The 17583-nt window shown below is 50.3% G+C and overlaps 4 protein-coding genes and 6 non-coding genes across 10 annotated transcripts; 3 read left to right on the top strand and 7 right to left on the bottom strand.

Moving 5' to 3' along the window:
- Positions 1 to 2059: 2059 nt before the first annotated feature.
- Positions 2060 to 2629, top strand: LOC143826512 (thyroid receptor-interacting protein 6-like). Its single transcript, XM_077315349.1, has 2 exons — positions 2060 to 2232; positions 2488 to 2629. Exons 1-2 carry the CDS (start codon positions 2093 to 2095, stop codon positions 2627 to 2629), a joined length of 282 nt encoding a protein of 93 aa, XP_077171464.1. The 5' UTR covers positions 2060 to 2092.
- A 2977-nt stretch (positions 2630 to 5606) lies between these two features.
- LOC143825640 (histone H2B 1/2/3/4/6-like) lies at positions 5607 to 6117 on the top strand. Its single transcript, XM_077313824.1, has one exon. It carries the CDS (start codon positions 5634 to 5636, stop codon positions 6012 to 6014), a length of 381 nt encoding a protein of 126 aa, XP_077169939.1. The 5' UTR covers positions 5607 to 5633; the 3' UTR covers positions 6015 to 6117.
- Positions 6118 to 6580: 463 nt separating this feature from the next.
- LOC143825876 (histone H3) lies at positions 6581 to 7093 on the bottom strand. The gene has a single exon (XM_077314264.1). It carries the CDS (start codon positions 7059 to 7061, stop codon positions 6651 to 6653), a length of 411 nt encoding a protein of 136 aa, XP_077170379.1. The 5' UTR covers positions 7062 to 7093; the 3' UTR covers positions 6581 to 6650.
- A 635-nt stretch (positions 7094 to 7728) lies between these two features.
- On the top strand, positions 7729 to 7810 carry TRNAL-AAG (transfer RNA leucine (anticodon AAG)). The gene has a single exon. It is a non-coding gene; the product is annotated as a tRNA-Leu (tRNA).
- Positions 7811 to 8512: 702 nt separating this feature from the next.
- On the bottom strand, positions 8513 to 8584 carry TRNAD-GUC (transfer RNA aspartic acid (anticodon GUC)). Its single transcript has one exon. It is a non-coding gene; the product is annotated as a tRNA-Asp (tRNA).
- Positions 8585 to 9416: 832 nt separating this feature from the next.
- TRNAS-GCU (transfer RNA serine (anticodon GCU)) lies at positions 9417 to 9498 on the bottom strand. Its single transcript has one exon. It is a non-coding gene; the product is annotated as a tRNA-Ser (tRNA).
- Positions 9499 to 9933: 435 nt separating this feature from the next.
- TRNAF-GAA (transfer RNA phenylalanine (anticodon GAA)) lies at positions 9934 to 10006 on the bottom strand. Its single transcript has one exon. It is a non-coding gene; the product is annotated as a tRNA-Phe (tRNA).
- Positions 10007 to 10178: 172 nt separating this feature from the next.
- On the bottom strand, positions 10179 to 10249 carry TRNAG-GCC (transfer RNA glycine (anticodon GCC)). The gene has a single exon. It is a non-coding gene; the product is annotated as a tRNA-Gly (tRNA).
- Positions 10250 to 11291: 1042 nt separating this feature from the next.
- Positions 11292 to 11363, bottom strand: TRNAQ-UUG (transfer RNA glutamine (anticodon UUG)). Its single transcript has one exon. It is a non-coding gene; the product is annotated as a tRNA-Gln (tRNA).
- Positions 11364 to 13764: 2401 nt separating this feature from the next.
- Positions 13765 to 17328, bottom strand: PDZD11 (PDZ domain containing 11). Its single transcript, XM_077314291.1, has 6 exons — positions 17061 to 17328; positions 16297 to 16380; positions 16082 to 16138; positions 15753 to 15851; positions 15347 to 15407; positions 13765 to 14474 (listed from the first exon to the last, which is right to left on the bottom strand). Exons 1-6 carry the CDS (start codon positions 17157 to 17159, stop codon positions 14440 to 14442), a joined length of 435 nt encoding a protein of 144 aa, XP_077170406.1. The 5' UTR covers positions 17160 to 17328; the 3' UTR covers positions 13765 to 14439.
- Between the last annotated feature and the right edge of the window lie 255 nt (positions 17329 to 17583).

Below are 17583 nucleotides of genomic sequence, written 5' to 3'. Positions count from 1 at the left end.
ACCAGTAACCATGAGCATATAAAGCCAATTTGGCACCAGTAACCCTGTGCATATGAAACATTTTGGCACCTGTCAGCATACCTTTCCCACGTGGGTTTGAACCAATAGGCACCAGTAACGATGAGCATATAAAACCAATTTGGCACCAGTAACCCTATGCATATGAAGAATTTTGGTACCTGTAACCAGACCCTTCTCAGGTGGGTTTGAAGCTATAGGCACCAGTAACCATGAGCATATAAAACCAATTTGGCACCTGTAACCCTGTGCAAATTAAAGATTTTGGCCCCAGTATAAGACCTTTCCTATGTGCACAAGAACCAATGTGTGACAGTAATCATGAGCATATAAAACCATTTTGGTACCAGTAACCTTTTGGCACCTGTAACCAGACCCTTCCCAGGTGGGTTTGAACCAATAGGCACCAGTCACCATGAGCATATAAAACCAATTTGGTACCAGTAACTCTATGCATATGAAACATTTACCTTTAACCCTGTGCATATGAAGAATTTTGGCACCTGTAACCCTATGCAGAAACGTTTTGGCACCTTTAACCCTGTGCATATGAAGAATTTTGGCACCTGTAACCCTGTGCATATGAAACATTTTGGCACCAGTCACCAGACCTCTCCCAGCGTCCCTCCCCCCTTGTGATTTCAGCTCTTTTTGTTTTGCCACAGAGGCAACCCGTCCCCAGCGCCCATAGCTTTATTTTCTCTGGTCAGCGGGGGCTTCTTACCCGTCCCTGCCGAGGAGCCTGAGGGCGGCCAGTTTGCCCGGCGCCGCTCGTGGTCTCCTCCGGCCAGAGACGCCCCGTCAGCCGCTGCCCCCGAAGAAGAAGAAGAAGAAGAGGAACCGCTTGGCCGAGCAGGACCGCCGGGCGCTGCGGGGACTTTGGGCGCGCTCCGCCGCTGCCAGGGGCCTCTCGCCGGGCGTCGCTCTCGCTGGGAACGGGCCGCGCAAAGGGCGCTTCAGAGGAGTCCCGCCGCCGCCTTCCCTCCGCAGGGTCCTCGGCCGCGCCGCTCGGGGAACAGGGAACGGCCGCTTCTGGGGGCTTCTTGGTCTTGGGGCTTCTTTGCCTTCTTGGGGCTTCTTGGTCTTCTTGGGGCTTCTTCGTCTTGGGGCTTCTTCTTCTTGGGGCTTCTTGGTCTTGGGGCTTCTTGGCCTTCCTCCTCAGGGGTCTTCGTCTTGGGGCTTCTTGGTCTTCGTCCTTCTTCTCCCCTCAGGGCAGGTCCAGGTGACTTTTCAGGTTCCCGCCTGAGGCGGCACGTTTCATCCTCCCGCCGGGCCCCGCCAGCCAACCAGAAAGTGGGGCGCCTCAGGCCCCGAAGCTGATTGGGTCCCCGCCAAGGGTCCCTGGGACAGGGCAGACTCTCTGCCCAGAGACAGAACCTGAGTTGAGCCAATCACCGGGGGGGCTGGGGGCCCTCCGAGGAGGTAACGCACGCGCCTGGGGAGAGCACGCGCGGCCGGCGCAGGTGTGGGTGATGGAGGGCGGCGGGGTTACTCAGAGTTCACTGGCGGGGTCACTCGCGGTCGCGGCGCTGGCCGGCCGGGCCCTGGGGTGCGCATTGGAGGGGTGGGGTGGGCAGGGCAGGCGGCACGGAGGAAGCGGCCCACTTCCGCCCCTAGGGACCCTGTGCGAATCCTGCTGCATGATGAGTGGCCAGAAGCTTCGGGGCTGGGTGCGGTGGGAGCAAAAAGGGGGAGCCCTGCTGGTCTGGACCCCCATTTGGAGTCCCTGCCAGAGGGGGAGAGTGCTGGGATCTGGGGCCTTCTAGTGCTCCATTTGCAGGACTGGGAGCCTTCAAAAGAGCATCCAGGCAAACTGTATGTATTTTGTCCTGCAGAGGCACACCTGCTCCCCCACCCCTGCCCATCCTGGGTGCACACCTCAAATCCTGCAGTTTGGGTTCTGCAGTGTGCAGATGTTGAGCTCGAGCAAGTAAGCCATGCCACAAACTCCAGGCAAAGTCGGCTGGCTAATTGGACCCAGTGGCCTCTTCCCAAGGGGGGTAGGTGGGATGTCTGCTTCCTCTCGCCCTGCCAGGTGACCCTGGAGAAATGTTCTGTGTGCTCCAAGCCCATCATGGACCGGATCCTGCGCGCGATGGGCAAGGCCTACCACCCTCAGTGCTTCACCTGCGTCGTCTGCCACCGCTGCTTGGACGGCGTTCCCTTCACGGTTGACGCCACCAGCCAGATCCACTGCATTGAAGATTTCCATCGGTATCTGGTCTTCTGCCCCCTCGCCCCGCTTGCTGCCTGAGGGGCTGGAGGGCAAACGGGGCTCAAAGAGGGCTTGACGCCACTGGGGCAACCTGGTAGCCCAGGCTGGCTGGCGGCCCAGGGGATGCTGCCTGCTCCTCCCCTTGGAGCCATTCCGCAATGGCGGAAGCTGCCCTTTTCTCAGTGGGGGGAGCTGCCTCCCAGATTGGCAGGAGACGCTGCTGCTGATTCCTTCTTCTTGCTCTCTGTCCCCAGGAAATTTGCTCCCCAGTGCTCAATGTGTGGAAACGCCATCATGCCGGAGCCAGGTCAAGAGGAGACGGTGCAGATTATTGCCTTGGACCACAGCTTCCACATCGGCTGCGACAAGTGTGAGGTGAGGGTCCCTGGACTCTAGGGAGGGGGGAAAGCCAGAAAAGAGCCATTTGCCTAAGAATGTCAGAGAAGCCAGTTTGAGTTGGGCCAGTGGTCTGTCCAGTCCCACAGTCTGTGTCACAGGGTGGCTGAAGCCCAGGGGCCACCAGGAGGTCCACCAGCAGGGCCAGAAATCCTGAAGCCCTCCCACTGTGGCCCCCCAAGCAGCAAGAAGACAGAGCATCCCTGCCCCAGGCAGCCGTTCCCTCTAGGCCTCGTGGCTGGGAGCCACTGACGGGCCTCCCTCTGCTCCAGGTGCTTCTCCAGTCCTTCCTTGAAGCCGTCTGTCCTTGAGGCTGCCAGCACTTCCTGCAGCGGTGAATTAGATCTGAAGATGGCCTTTTGTGTTTTTTAGAAAAAATAATTAATTGGAAGATCAAAAAAAAAATCTCTGAGATAGGATTGCCACCTCTGGGGTGAGGACTTCCTGGGGTTTGGGGCCTGGAGCCTGGGGAGGGAGGGACCTCACAGCAGAATGCCTTTTTCTCCCAAGGGAACTGGTCTCTGTAGCTTGGGGGTCCGCTGTAATTCTGGGGGATCTCCAGCTTCCACCTGGAGGCTGGCAACCCTACCTCCATAACCTTTTGGGGTTGGAAAGAGGAGCTGTGAGCATGCCCAGGGATGCCAGAGCTCTGGGCAACATGCCACACTGTCCCCAACTTCAAACCTAGGGTAGGTGTTCCAGATATGGCAGAGCTACACACAGGTATAATAATATAAAATACATAGCCGAGTAGGTACAGTGGCTGTGCAGGCAAGTTGGGGAACCCCCCCCCCCCCAAATACTACTATCTATGTTCCAATCAGTTGCAACAGGGGAAGAAAACAAAGCGCTCCATCACATCTCCTTGGAAAGCACGATGCTCACATTCCGGTGACAGATGGAAAAGAGTTTGGCAGGATGACGTACCCACACAATCCCATTCAGGACATGGTGTTTTGCCCTGTTTTAACAACAGGTCCGTACAACTGTTAGCACCGGTTTGTATTCTATTAGCCATTGTCCATCCTTTATCTGGTGGGCCTCTCTTTGTGCTTATCAAGTAGACGGTGACATGCTGACAGCCACCTGGGAGAGGGCCTTCTTGGTGGTGACACAGGGAGACTCACCTATCTGCAGCTGTTGACTTCTCCCTCCAGCAAGGGAAGACCTTGTTTCATTTGGCATTCCTCAATGACCCCTCCCTCCTAGCCAGGGTTTGAGTTGCTTTTTAAATGTTTTCTGCATATTTTAACTCTTGTTTGCAGTTTGTTTAAGGGTGTGTGTGTCCATCATGTATTGGGTGCGTGTGTCCATCATGTCCACCTGTTGACCTGATTTCCCACTCCCACCAGTAGGATAACTGGATGTTAGCCCCTGGCTGGTCGGGGGGGGGGGGAGTTTAGCTAGTGGGGTTTTTGCCTGCTGTCTTAGTAGCTTTAGTAATGTAATTAAGGGTAACTACGGGGGTTTTATTGTCTTTTATTCTTTTATTCTTGTAAACCGCCAGGAGCTCAAATGGGAACGGCGGTATATAAATCCAAAAATAAATAAATCAATTTAAATGTTGGTAGAATGTGCTTTAATTTGTTAGGTGCCTTGGTGGTCCTTGTAAGGGCTAAAAGGTGGGATAGAAATATGGTAGATAGAATAATTTCCAGCTGTAATTTGCTGCAGGGTCCAGTTGTGTAAAGCAGGGGTAGTCAACCTGTGGTCCTCCAGATGTTCATGGACTACAATTCCCATGAGCCTCTGCCATTGTAGCCCATGAACATCTGGAGGACCACAGGTTGGCTACCCCTGGTGCAAAGGAGCTCTGACTCCCAGTAGGTATAATTTTTGTGGAAAAATGCAAAACGGCAGGTATAAATTTTCACCTCACCTCTTGGTTTCTGCTCCCACATCTTAACCAGTAGCACGTGAACCAGAGAAAGCAAGTTTGACGTGAACCAGGGTGCAAATTTTTTCAGTAGCGCTGCTTCGGGCTAGATGTTAAAAGAATGAATATAGGAATATTGATATTTCCAGTCATGATATGGAGACCCCTAGTGCAACCTAGTGAAGCGTTCTGGAAAAGGCTGGCCCATTTTATTGACCTTAATAAGGGGACTTGTTGGAGACCAACCCAACTCTTATTTTCAGTGTATTATATACACTCAGATCTGCTATGAAGCAGCTAGCACCTTAATTCCAAAAGGGGAGTTTCCTCAGTTTGTTGTTGCAACTTAAAACAGGAGACCAAACACGTTTTTCTGAAACTTTATGGCTGACTAAATTCTGTTATTGTCTCTGAAGTGTGTTTCAACTCCATTCCTGACCTCTTCTGGTATCTGCCTTCACTTTAGACATACTGGTCTGACTGCTAGTTCTGTCTGGCAGCCTTTAATTGTTCAGAGGTGGTTTGATGTTATTTCCTTGCTTGGGATGCAGGTGGTTTAATAAGCAGCAAGCTTACTGAATCATATTGGGGAGGGAACTCCCTTCTATCTCCCTCACCTCCTCAACCCCCCCCCCCCCCCAAATTTATCACACGACCTGACAAACACTTCTGTGAAACCCGGAAACTAGGTCACTGCTTGGTGACACTGAACGCTTGCAACTTTAGATGTCACCAATTGATTAATCTTGCCACAAGATTCTTTGTTGTTTGCGAAAAGACCAAGCAGAAGGGTCTTCATTAGACCATCACTTTAGCCTGTAAATGATTTTGATTGGTCCACGATGAAACTGTTCCTCAATGCCCAATAATATTCTTCGTGGCCCAGCTAATTCAATCCCTGAACCAATGAGAAGGAGCCATGAGTCTGGCCAATGGAAACGTAGTATTTGAATTCCTACTTGTGCGCGCACGCCTTCTGCTGGCGACGTCACTTCTCCAGACAGCCAATCAGCAAGCAAGTCGTCGAAGCCTCCGTTTGCAGGTAACTCCTATAAATAGGAGGAGCCGGCGCCGGGCTTCATTTGTACATTTCTCAGTGACTGAACGTGAACAGACGCTTGCTCAAGCATGCCTGAGCCAGCCAAATCCGCGCCTGCGCCCAAGAAGGGCTCCAAGAAGGCGATCACGAAGACGCAGAAGAAGGGCGACAAGAAGCGCAAGAAGAGCCGCAAGGAGAGCTACTCGATCTACGTGTACAAGGTGCTGAAGCAGGTGCACCCGGACACGGGCATCTCCTCCAAGGCCATGAGCATCATGAACTCCTTCGTGAACGACATCTTCGAGCGCATCGCCGCCGAGGCCTCCCGCCTGGCGCACTACAACAAGCGCTCCACCATCACCTCCCGCGAGATCCAGACCGCCGTGCGCCTCCTCCTGCCCGGCGAGCTGGCCAAGCACGCCGTCTCCGAGGGCACCAAGGCCGTCACCAAGTATACCAGCTCCAAGTAATGGGAGACCAAATCCAGATTTGAAACCCAAAGGCTCTTTTCAGAGCCACCCAAGTTGTCCCAAAGAGTTCTGAGCACTTAAGGCAGCAAGCCGTATTTATTAGTGGGCGTCAATTACAGTTTTAAGTTTTCGAAGTCTAGTAGTAAAATGATTATTTGCATTTAATCTAGCTCAAGGGACTTTCTACAGTGTCTCCCTCGAGCTAAGCAGTCAGTGTCACCTAATGTCATGATTTGCAATCCCCCTGCAGTTCCTTCATGTGGGTTTTATTCTTCAAAACCACTACCACCAACCCCTCTGAAGTTTCATATTTGGGAGTATTTGGTTGGAACTTCTGAGTTCACCATTTCATAATGCCAAATTTAAATTGCTAGCCGCTGCTGGTGACTGGAAAAGCAGCATTTAAGCTTATTTGGGGGGGGGGGGGGGAAATCAAGCACATTTGAAGTACAACTGTCTTTCCTTACAGGGCTATTGTGAGGATGAAAGACAGCAATACAAGCCCCTACCCCCCAGGCCAAGAGTATGCAATAAATGTGACATTTCAGCTATTTCTGGGGAAAATGTAGTGGCTCTGAAAAGAGCCTTTGGTATTTTGGAGTCGGGGAGGTCTCCGCAGTGGCGCACCCCGTGGCCTCAAGCCCTCTCCCCGCGGATGCGGCGGGCGAGCTGGATGTCCTTGGGCATGATGGTGACGCGCTTGGCGTGGATGGCGCACAGGTTGGTGTCCTCGAAGAGCCCCACCAGGTAGGCCTCGCTGGCCTCCTGCAGCGCCATCACGGCCGAGCTCTGGAAGCGCAGGTCGGTCTTGAAGTCCTGCGCGATCTCGCGCACCAGCCGCTGGAAGGGCAGCTTGCGGATCAGCAGCTCCGTCGACTTCTGGTAGCGACGGATCTCGCGCAGCGCCACCGTGCCCGGCCGGTAGCGGTGCGGCTTTTTCACGCCCCCCGTGGCCGGCGCGCTCTTGCGGGCCGCCTTCGTCGCCAGCTGCTTGCGCGGCGCCTTCCCGCCCGTCGACTTGCGCGCCGTCTGCTTGGTACGAGCCATAGCTTAGCAAAAAAAGGAGACCTCCACTCACTGAACTCCCGAGAAAAAAAGATACGCTAAAGCCCGCCGGGATGGTATTTATCGTCTTTTCCCTCGGTTTTCATTGGTTGCAGGCAGTAACCAATCAATTGCCGGATTTAAATTTCGCGCCGCGCGTTGATTGGATAGCACTTTGCACATCCGGTTAGCCCGGCTTCGCTGCAAGGTGATTTCTGCCAGGGAATGTAAGAGCCACCAGGATGCGCTTTGCGCAGGAATATGCAGTGCTTATAGGCATGCCAGCCTCCAGGGGGGACCAGGAGATCCCTCGGAAGTACAGCTCACCTCCAGGCCACAGAAATAAGGATGTACCTGGAGAAAGTTCATGTTTTCCAGGGTGGAGTCCATGCCGCTGTACCCCTCTGAGGTCCCAGTCTCCATCCACAAACCTTTAGGACTTTTCCTACCTGGATCTGGGAACCTTAAAATCTCATGCCGGTTGACAGGGGGACCTGGCAATCCTAAACAGTTATCTCCTTCATGATTGGTCAGAGGCTTCACCTTTTTCAACCAATGCGTAAACAGTGCCTGTTTTTTTATTTTCGGAAACTAGCTAAACTGTTAGAAAAAATATTGCTAATATCAATTTTTTAAAAAGAATTGAAAATCCAAGAGTCTATCTCAAAGTGGTAGCGTGGCCGAGCGGTCTAAGGCGCTGGATTAAGGCTCCAGTCTCTTCGGGGGCGTGGGTTCGAATCCCACCGCTGCCATTTTTTATATTTAAATCACCACAATGGTAAAGGATACCCTGTTGATCATGATACCTATAGTAGTGCGTTATAATGCAATTGCAAACCGAGAAAAACCCTTCCGTGCCCATGGGCAGTAAAAGGTTGCATGTAACTCTCTTTAGGATCGCTCAGCCTTCTCGTTACCCAGTCTCTATATTTAATATTTTTAAAGCGGAGGGGGGGGAGAGAAATTTCAGAGCATGGTGTAGAAACACGCCACGGAGTGCTGGAATTAAGCCTCCGGCGTTATCAGAGGACGTTGTGAAATCCCAAACAGATTTCGAACTGTATCAAGGGACAAAGAGGGGAAAATTTGCACAGCTCCCCTTTGAAAATACAAAATCGTGGCGTAATTGATATCCCAAGATGAAAAGATTGACTGGTCGACGCCAAAGGCTTCTGACAGACTACAGGAAAGGACAGATTTGTCAAATAAACCAAAAATTATTTTGGGGTAGGGCAGAAAACCAGGGAAGCGAATCGGTAGACTAAAAACCGTCCATGCTTCCACCTTGTTGCAATAGAACCTTGTAGGATTTTTTAAAAACTCAAATTGTTCAGATCGCCTTCATAACAAAGAAAGGGGAACCGAGCCGCCTCATCTTTACGTGCAATTTCTTTATAGAAAAGGCTAAAAAACAGGTAAAGTCACTTTTCCCCCTCCCCCCCAAAATTGACGCTCTCCCCGTCGGGGAATCGAACCCCGGTCTCCCGCGTGACAGGCGGGGATACTTACCACTATACTAACGAGGAATTCGTTGCAAATGGCTACCTATCTAATCTATTTCATTCTATCCAGGATGACTATGTGGTTCATTGATAATATATATAACCTTTATCTTGGGAGTTCAAATGAACCCACCCCGGGGGGCTTCTCCTTCCTCCTTCCCAGTCTGCTATGAACTTGCAACAGCAGCACTTCGAGGCATCCTATAGGCTCACGAATGCGAGCACCTATTTATCTACAGGTCTCCTGGGTAGTTTTGGTGGGGAAGGGAGAACAGATTTTTAAAAATCAAAGAGGCATGTAGGTTTAACACTGCAAATTCCACAAAAACAAGTGGATTCGTGTTTTTCTTCGGAAGAGTCGACTCACCCCCCCCCCCCCCCCCGCGGGGTGGTCTGAATTGTCTGCTTGAAGAAGTTCATAACGCCCCAAAACAAACTTCAGTTCCATCCGCACCCTTAAGACCAACAACTTCCCATTCCAGATGAAAACTTTTGTGTCTGAGGAGCTGTGCCTGCACGTGACGACTTAAGCCTGGACTAAAATTCGGGTCCAGTAACCTTTTTCGGCCTCTCACAAATCTCAAGCCCAAAACATCAATCCCAAATAATTGGGGGAATGCTGTATCGTTCTGCGTTTCTTCACAGCAACGCAGAAATTATATAGTTATGGCGTTACTGCATAGCAACGCAGAAGAAATGACAAAGGGTCACTCAACGCAGCCCTCCACATCTTCTAGGGGACTAAACTTTATATGCTTGTAATGACACACTGTGCTTTTAAAGAAATATACATTTATAGAGATAGAGATAATTTGACCTTTCAAGGTTTAGGGAATGGGAAAAAAAAAACCCGTCTCGACGAGGATGGGATTCGAACCCACGCGTGCAGAGCACAATGGATTAGCAGTCCATCGCCTTAACCACTCGGCCACCTCGTCACAGAACGAGAAAAAATTTGCTCCGCGTTTTGCTGTTGGCCGAGCATTAGTCCGCCCGCGCAAAAATCTTAAATCTTAATTTTTTACGTTGCAAAGCAGGAGAATTTGCGGTTGCTCTCCTGCCTTTGCAACCAGTTGCTTTTAAAGGGCTCAGAGTCGATCTGGCTTATTTCAGACCTCTCTTCAGTAATTATCTGCAGAAAGCAAGGCAGCAGCCGCACCGCTTTTTAAAAACTCATGCCTTTTTCTATTTCGAGGTGTTTCAAGACTGAGGAAAACTTCAAGGCCTGAGTCTTCTCCTTCCCCGCCCCCTAATCAGGTTGTCGTTTTCAGGAAGTAGGTGAATTCTGTAGCAAACGCACTCCGGCCGAGACAAAAGTGATACAACTTTTTTTGTTAGAGAAAAAGGGGAGATTGGGTCTCAAAATTTAACCTTGCCGAAACCCGGGATCGAACCAGGGACCTTTAGATCTTCAGTCTAACGCTCTCCCAACTGAGCTATTTCGGCCCGCTGCTTGGGTCTTTTTGATATGTCTTAGGTAACGTCATTTCAAGATGGCAGTTATCTGTTGCGGACGCGTCCACAGGTTTTGTAGGACGACTTGTACTGCAATGACAGTTTGAGCGGTTTAAAAAGAGAAAGACCCTTATTTAAAAAAAAATAAAACAAAACATGTAGTTGCATTGGCCGGGAATCGAACCCGGGCCTCCCGCGTGGCAGGCGAGAATTCTACCACTGAACCACCAATGCATTTGCACATTATACTCTGACATTCTAGTCTATTTAAACCGGGCCGCAAGTCTCCTTCCCTAATTTAACTTTTTTTCCAGACTTTCCCTCTGAGCGCTACTTGGTTCCTCTCCGCATCTTTGCGAGAGACCCGTGGAAGAAAGGCCGCGGTGGCCTCCGGGTCAGTCTGTCTGTAGCGGGAGAAAGGAGCGAGAGCCCAGGCGCGCCTTCGAGACGAACAAAACTTCGCGGCAGCATCTGAGGAAGGGAGCTGTGCCTCCCGGAGGCTCCTCCCCTGCCACAAAGGTGGTCGTCTTTAAGGTGCTCCGGGACTGTGGCTCGTTTCTACAGCTACTTGGAAGAAAGTACCTAGTGAATCAATGGACTTACTCTCAGGAAAGTGTGCCTAGGATTGGGTCCCCTACTGTCTGAAAACAAACTCTGCTTCCGGAATCAACAGACCCTGATCCATGGCCGCTTTGGAATAATAAATTAAAGTAAAATTAAATAATAAAGTTATGCAAAACGTTTAGTTGATCAAGTCAATCGCAACAAGCCTCACTCACTTTTTAAAAACCCCACCGCGATGGGTAAAAGCAGCTCCCCCCCCCCCCCCCGCTTTTGCTCTGAGCTTTGAAGCTTCTGAGAGGCGCAGGCTGCAGCGGCAGCACCCACGAACAGACATCTAGGGGCGGCCCCCGGAGGGAGACCTCTCTCTTTCGGAGTCTAGCCGGAGTTTTCCCCCTCCGGGGCGGATGACCCAAAACCCCAGCTGAGTTTTCATTTCAGATCCAGAGAGCCACCGCGGTGGATCCAGACGGTACCTGCCAGAGACACCCGGAGCGCGCGGGAGAAGTTACTCTGCACACGCTCAGAGGCTTCCACCCTCGAGCACGGAACCTTCCGCATCTCCACTCCTTATGGTGCCATTTGCACCGCCGGCTCAGGCTCCTTCGACCCGCCTACCCCAATGGCCGTTTCCGTGGCGGCTAAATTGAAACTTGGCCAAGAGCTAGAAAGTTCAGGCCAAAGTCTATCCACCTGCCCCCACCCCCCAAAAGTGAGGTTCCACCGAGATTTGAACTCGGATCGCTGGATTCAAAGTCCAGAGTGCTAACCATTACACCATGGAACCATACATAGTGAATAATGCCTGTCACATGTCTCTTGTTCCAGAGTTAGAGGCAGGAACGCCTCTCAGGTAATGTCCTCCCTCCCTCTCTACTTCTGCTGACTCCAGGATCCTGCCAACAGAGATCTGGATCTTTGGGACCTTGCAGTAACTCGGAGAACGGTTCAGATGGGTTAGCCCTGCTGATCAGAACACAGTTTGAGTCCAGCAGCACCTGGAAGCCCAACAAAGTTCAATTTGAGGTATAAGCTTTCATGTGCACACACTCAAGGATCTGAGGAAGTGTGCATGTACAACACAGCTGATACCCAGAATGAAACTTGGTTGGTCTTTAAGGTGCCCCCCCCCCCGACTCCATCTTTCTTCTAATGGGGGATAGTTGGTTTATTTGGGCCCCACTAGGGGACAGTCACCTGTCCAGTACGTTGGTGGGGGAAGCAGCTTGCTGCAGGGGCAGAATCTGGAAGGGTTCTGGCCAGCTTCCCTTGGGCATCAGATCTCTCTTGGCTTCCTTCTATAGGGTTGGGGAAGGGGTGTGATTCATGCTGCCATGAGGCACTCCCTGCTGCCCCTCAACAGGAGGGGAGGAGGATGCCCCTCTGTGACAGACAGGAGAATCTCTTCCTCCCGGGGTAGTCATTGCTCATGGAGCGGCAGAGGTGTTTGCTGTGGCTCCGTGGAGGCAGAAAGAGCTCCCAGCTTCTGTCGCAAGCCTGCCAAACTCTGATGAGATCGTACTTCCTTGGTGGTCTCCCCTCCAAAAGCTTAACCACACTTGACACGGCTTGGCTTCCAAATTCCGATGCAACTTGATTAGTCCAGGCTACCTAATGTTTTATTGGAAAAAGATGGAAGCTTTTCCAAAAAGAGGGCTTCACACAGCAAAATCTGCCCTAAGTACTTAAAGATTATTGCTGTAGAAAGACCAAAAAGGAACAGAAACCAACCCGAGAGATCAAGCTAGGAACCCAATTGCTGAGCAAATTGCAAATTACAATAAAATACAACTACTTACACATACATTTATACATAAATAGGATTAAAAATTATCAACAAAAGTATCATTAAAACATTCATCAGTTTACAGCAATCTATGGAATGCTGTATGTTCAGTTCCCAAGAATAACAAACAGTTTGGCCAAAGCATGGTCAACCAGAATTGTATTTTATTGTAATTCTTAAAAGGGAATTGCCTCCAAGCCATCTCAGTGGAGAGCAAGGCTGCTTGGGACCTCCTTCCCTTCTAGCCTTCCTCAGACAGGTCAATGCCCAGCAGCAAGTTGGAGCAGCAGGTTCCTCTGACTGGTTTCCGGGGAGGGGCACGCTGCCTTCCCACACCTCCAGCAAGACTGGAACTCAAAACAATTTCCCCAAAGCAAGAGTGACTTCTCAGTAACAGCAAGTAGAAAATGGGAGGAAAGACCTGAGAGCCCTGTTGGTACTTTCCGTGTTCCATAGGGCCTGAAAGATGGAGCTCTTCTGCCAGGTCTTTGGTTGAGACAAAATGAAGAAATATCTAAGCCACTGAAAAAGATGGTCATATCCGAAAACGAGGCATACCGGATCTTGTTCTGGCATGTTCAAAATTGAATAAACTTTTGCCATAGCAACCAGCTTGGTATTTGTTTTGTCTGGTTGGTCTTTTCACCAGGTCTTTGGTTGAGTCAGGTGTCACTGGAATTCCATTGAGCAGGGGGTAGGGGAGTGGTTTCTCATTGCTGGGGAGAGATAATTGTTATTCTGTTTTACTGGGGGGGGGGGTTTATCATGTTATCTGCCATGAGCCAGCTTGCCTGGCAGTGGCAAGCTATACATTATAAAAAATAGGCAAATATGACTGACTGCATTGCTATAGTTTTGCATCTCTCTACCTCCAGCTTGGTATTGGGCACCGTAGAAACCTGAACACCCCAAGTCACAATTTCCAGGCTAGCACACCAGGTGCAGATTGCTAGATTCAAGTCCAGTCGCACCTTAGGGACCAAGCGGATTTTCAGGTTATAAGCTTTCAAATCAAGATAGATTCTTGTGGGCATCCATATTGAATTGAAGCAGCAGAATAAAGGTGGAATCCAGCAGCACCATTAAGCACAACAGGCTTATCCAAGGTATACGCACACTTCCGCAGATACAGTGAAATGGAAGCTACCAATCCACATCTTTAAGTAGGGACCAGGGCGTGGGTTAGTATACCGCATAACCAGTTCTGCAGGTCCCGGCAGAACTCTCCGTCTGACAAAGGGAGATTTGACTTTCAGCTATCCCGTCATGAAGTAATGAAACTATGCTCTGAAACAGGCTTGGGTTGCTGGTGTAGCTGCAATTCTGCCTGTGGGCAGCCCATCAAGGGGTAAATCAGTTCCTGCAAAAGTTTTTTTAAAAAAATAAGAATACTCATTAGACCTTTGTGTGTATGAGATCGAAATATTTATCTCAAACAAGGCCAGTGGAAACAGGAAAAAAGGACGAATTTAACACCGGTAGTTTGGACAATAAAACATGGCAGAGTCGTGTTGGGAACAGATGCCTTATTCCTCCCAGAAGACGCTGCTGCCATCTGAACTTTTAGAAGAAAAGAGCATGCTAGTTCTCCTTAATCATGAGGACTAGAAGCTTCCTTTGTGAAACAAGTGGATAGCCCTCCCCCTAAGATTCTATTAATTCCACCACCCCAGCAATATTTGAGAACGCAAAAGTACAGATTCCCAACATCCCAAAAAGGGTTGTGGGAAGGCATCAATGCATTGGGAAGTTCTTCCTGCACAGTTGTCAGTCAAGTGAACAAAAAAGGTGTCCCAGTTATTCCATGGAGAGTTCATGCAATCTTTTGCAGCAAAGCGAGCTGTGCTCAAAGGGGCTCCTTGCCGACGAAGTTGTAGCTTTTCTGTCCATCCTCTTCTTCTGATGTTTATTTTCTATTTTTCCTCTTTTAGGAAGAAAGCAGCACCCAGGAAAACATCTGGATTGTGGCTTTCCCAGTACATCCAAAGCCTGTAGGAGCCTTGCACAGAGTCAACATGAGTGAGTGAGAGAGAGAGAGAGATGTGGCTGGTGACGTTCACGCATGGAGAAGTGGTTTCTAGTGAACTGTCCTTTCCTTCTGCCGCTGGTAATCTGGAAGAAGGAGGAGAAAACACAGAGAATGAAAGAGCCCACAAGGTTCTGACCAAAGATCTTTCTAACCAAGCCTCCTGTTCCCAGAATGGCCAACCTCAATGAGAGTATGAAGGCAATAAGCATCCCTCCATGTCTATGTTGGCATCCCGGGTTATACTGCCCCTGGACATGGAAGCTCTATGTAGCCACCAAGGCTAAAATCCACCTTTTGAAAGGCATCTGCAAGAAAGACAGTGGCCAGTTTGGTGTAGTGGTTAGGAGTGCGGACTTCTAATCTGGCATGCCAGGTTCGATTCTGCGCTCCCCCACATGCAACCAGCTGGGTGACCTTGGGCTCACCACGGCACTGATAAAACTGTTCTGACCGAGCAGTGATATCAGCCTCTCTCTCAGCCTCACCCACCCCACAGGGTGTCTGTTGTGGGGAGAGGAATGGGAAGTTTGACTGTAAGCCGCTTTGAGCCTCCTTTGGGTAGGGAAAAGCGGCATATAAGAACCAACTCTTCTTCTTTTCCCCTAGCGTGGAAATGCTTTACAAACTCTGGCATTACAATTATGGAGATTTCTGGTGTGACTTACGGTAAGTTGTTCTCTCAGATTAAAATGTATAAAAGGGGAAGCTGGTGGTTTACATTGCAAAGTTGTTATAAAGGGCAAAGGAGGAATTGCAAGCCACATGATAAATTGCTTAGCAGCAAGTACGAGAACCAGCGTGGTATGGTGGCTGGATTGTCAGGGTCAGTCACATTCTCTCAGCCTAGCATACCTCACAGGGTGGTCGTGATAAAACAGAGGAGAAGACAAGAGAGTAAGTTGCTTTGAGGCGGGGGAAAGGCAGGCTATAAAATTAATTAATTAAAAATACTCACTATAAGGGAAGAAACGGACCCTCATGACGATCTCACGGGCAGTTTTCAAGATCTCCACTGCCTGGGTATGGAGAAAGAACAAGAGAACTGCAGTGTTTAAAAGTCACTTTCAGTGTGTCAGATTATTTCCTCCCCCCCCCCCACTCCAAAAAGGCAGTATAAACGGGGGTCCCTTTCCCAGGAGGCCTAAAGCACTGGTATGCTCAGAAAGGGTGCTGCACCATGTGCTGCTAAGGCTGCTCCCTGCAGTGGAGTCATGCTGGCTAGTGCCCTGGTGCATCATCTTGAGAAATGCTTTGGCCACTTGGCAGTGGAGACAGGAAACGCAAGGAGGTAAAGAATTTCAGAACATCTCTCCTCCCCCAGCAACGGGCAAGGTTCCCAAGTCATGGGGACGACCCTTCACCTTGCTATGTTCAATATCCTGGAAGTCCACATCATTCACGGCTAGGACCTGGTCTCCCTCCTGCAGTCCAGCTCGGTGGGCATCTGAATCCGGGATCACCTAGAAATGGGAAGAGCACTGAGAGCTATCAAAGAAGTCCTACCCTACTTTTCCCTACCCAAAGGAGTCCCAAAGTGGCTTACAGTCACCATTCCCTTCCTCTCCCCACAGCAGCCACCCTGTTAAGGGGGGCAAGGCTGAGAAAGCTCCAATGAAAACAGTTATTAGAAAATGGCTACAGAATTAGCAGGGCTAGCCAGTCACACATCAGAGCCAAGAAATCCACCAACCTTGGAGATAAAGATCCCCAGCTGAGAAGCTTTGCCTCCTCGGATGTTGAAACCCAGCTAGGAAAGAAACAGAGAACGGGTGAAGACGCTGACATACAGGAATGGTGGATACTTAGCTGTCAAGTCTCTCACTAGGAAAGCAGAAAGAGAACTGCAGCACCCACAGAGACATGGAAGCTCTCCCCACTGCCGGTGTGCTGCTAGCTGAATCTCACCTGAGCCCCTGGGGGCTTCTTCAGCACAATCATGCGAGGCAAGAACTGGGTCAGCTCGTTGTTATAATCCGAATGGTAGATTCTCTAGGGGGGAAAGCAAACATTCTGTAATGGAAGCCTTAGTTGGATGGTCTTTGCACTAAACACCATGCTTAATTCTTCCCTTAGAAGTGTGGGAAGCACAGTTCTGCAGTTGTTCTGCCTGGCCTAGGCTTGAGACCCTCTAGTCCACCAACTAGTCCAGCCTCCCTATGCATTTCTGATGAAGGCCCATGAGCAAATACCTCTAGCAAAAATGAGCCACCATCGCAACACCCTGTTCTAGCATGGTCATGTTTTATCTATTTTAATTTTCTTATGCTGTAAACCAGGGGTAGTCAAACTGCGGCCCTCCAGATGACCATGGACTACAATTCCCAGGAGCCCCTGCCAGCGTTCGCATCTGGAGGGCCGCAGTTTGACTACCCCTGCTGTAAACCACCCTGAGACTTTGGAAAGGGCGCTAATAAAAATGTAACAAATAAATAAAAACCAGGAGTCGCTGCAAAGATACACACTGTAGTGAGTGCTCAAATTCAAATTTATTTTAATACAGCACTGCGGCCAGATAAAACAGCGAGAAAAAAACATTTCAGAGTAGAAAATTGCAAAATCAGGGAGTGAGTGTCACTAGAAGACCCTTAGTGAGCATCCTTAGAAGGCCCAGGCGAGAATTCGGATATTGCCTTCCGTCGGGATCAAGTATTCCCAATGAACCCACTCACCTCATGAGGAGGGATCCACACGGGAGGGCTTTCGTAGGGAGGGAGGAAGACCACGGGGTAATCATCGTAGGGGATCCGTCCGCCGCCCCCGCCCTCCATTCTGACAGTCAGCGTCTGCTGGGGAGGCGAGGCCTTCACCGCGTGAGGAAGCCGCCCTCTCCTCCCCTGGGGTGACCAACCTCGGGCGGATCCAGCCCTACTCCTCTGCCCAGGCGGCTCCCCCCAGCAACGTATCCTCTCCTCCAGTGCAGAGCGGCTCGTCCCACCAAGCAGCCAATCAGAAGGAGCGACAGCCAACCGCTCTAGGAATGCGCCGCCTCTCTGGTGCCGTTACACTCATTGGCTGACAGGACTAGACGGGGCGGGGCCTCGATGAGATCAAAGGCGTCTGTTACGGAGGCCGGGTGGCGCATGCGCACACAAGCGCCTTTGGCTGTAACAGACATGGAACTTAAAAATCCACATTAGGACCCAAATAGGTTCTGGAGACAAGTGACAAAAGTAAAAATCAGCTAAAAATTTC

The sequence above is a fragment of the Paroedura picta genome, chromosome 16 (assembly GCF_049243985.1).
Source record: "Paroedura picta isolate Pp20150507F chromosome 16, Ppicta_v3.0, whole genome shotgun sequence".
Lineage (NCBI taxonomy): Eukaryota > Metazoa > Chordata > Lepidosauria > Squamata > Gekkonidae > Paroedura > Paroedura picta.
This window is presented reverse-complemented; position numbering and strand designations above follow the sequence as displayed.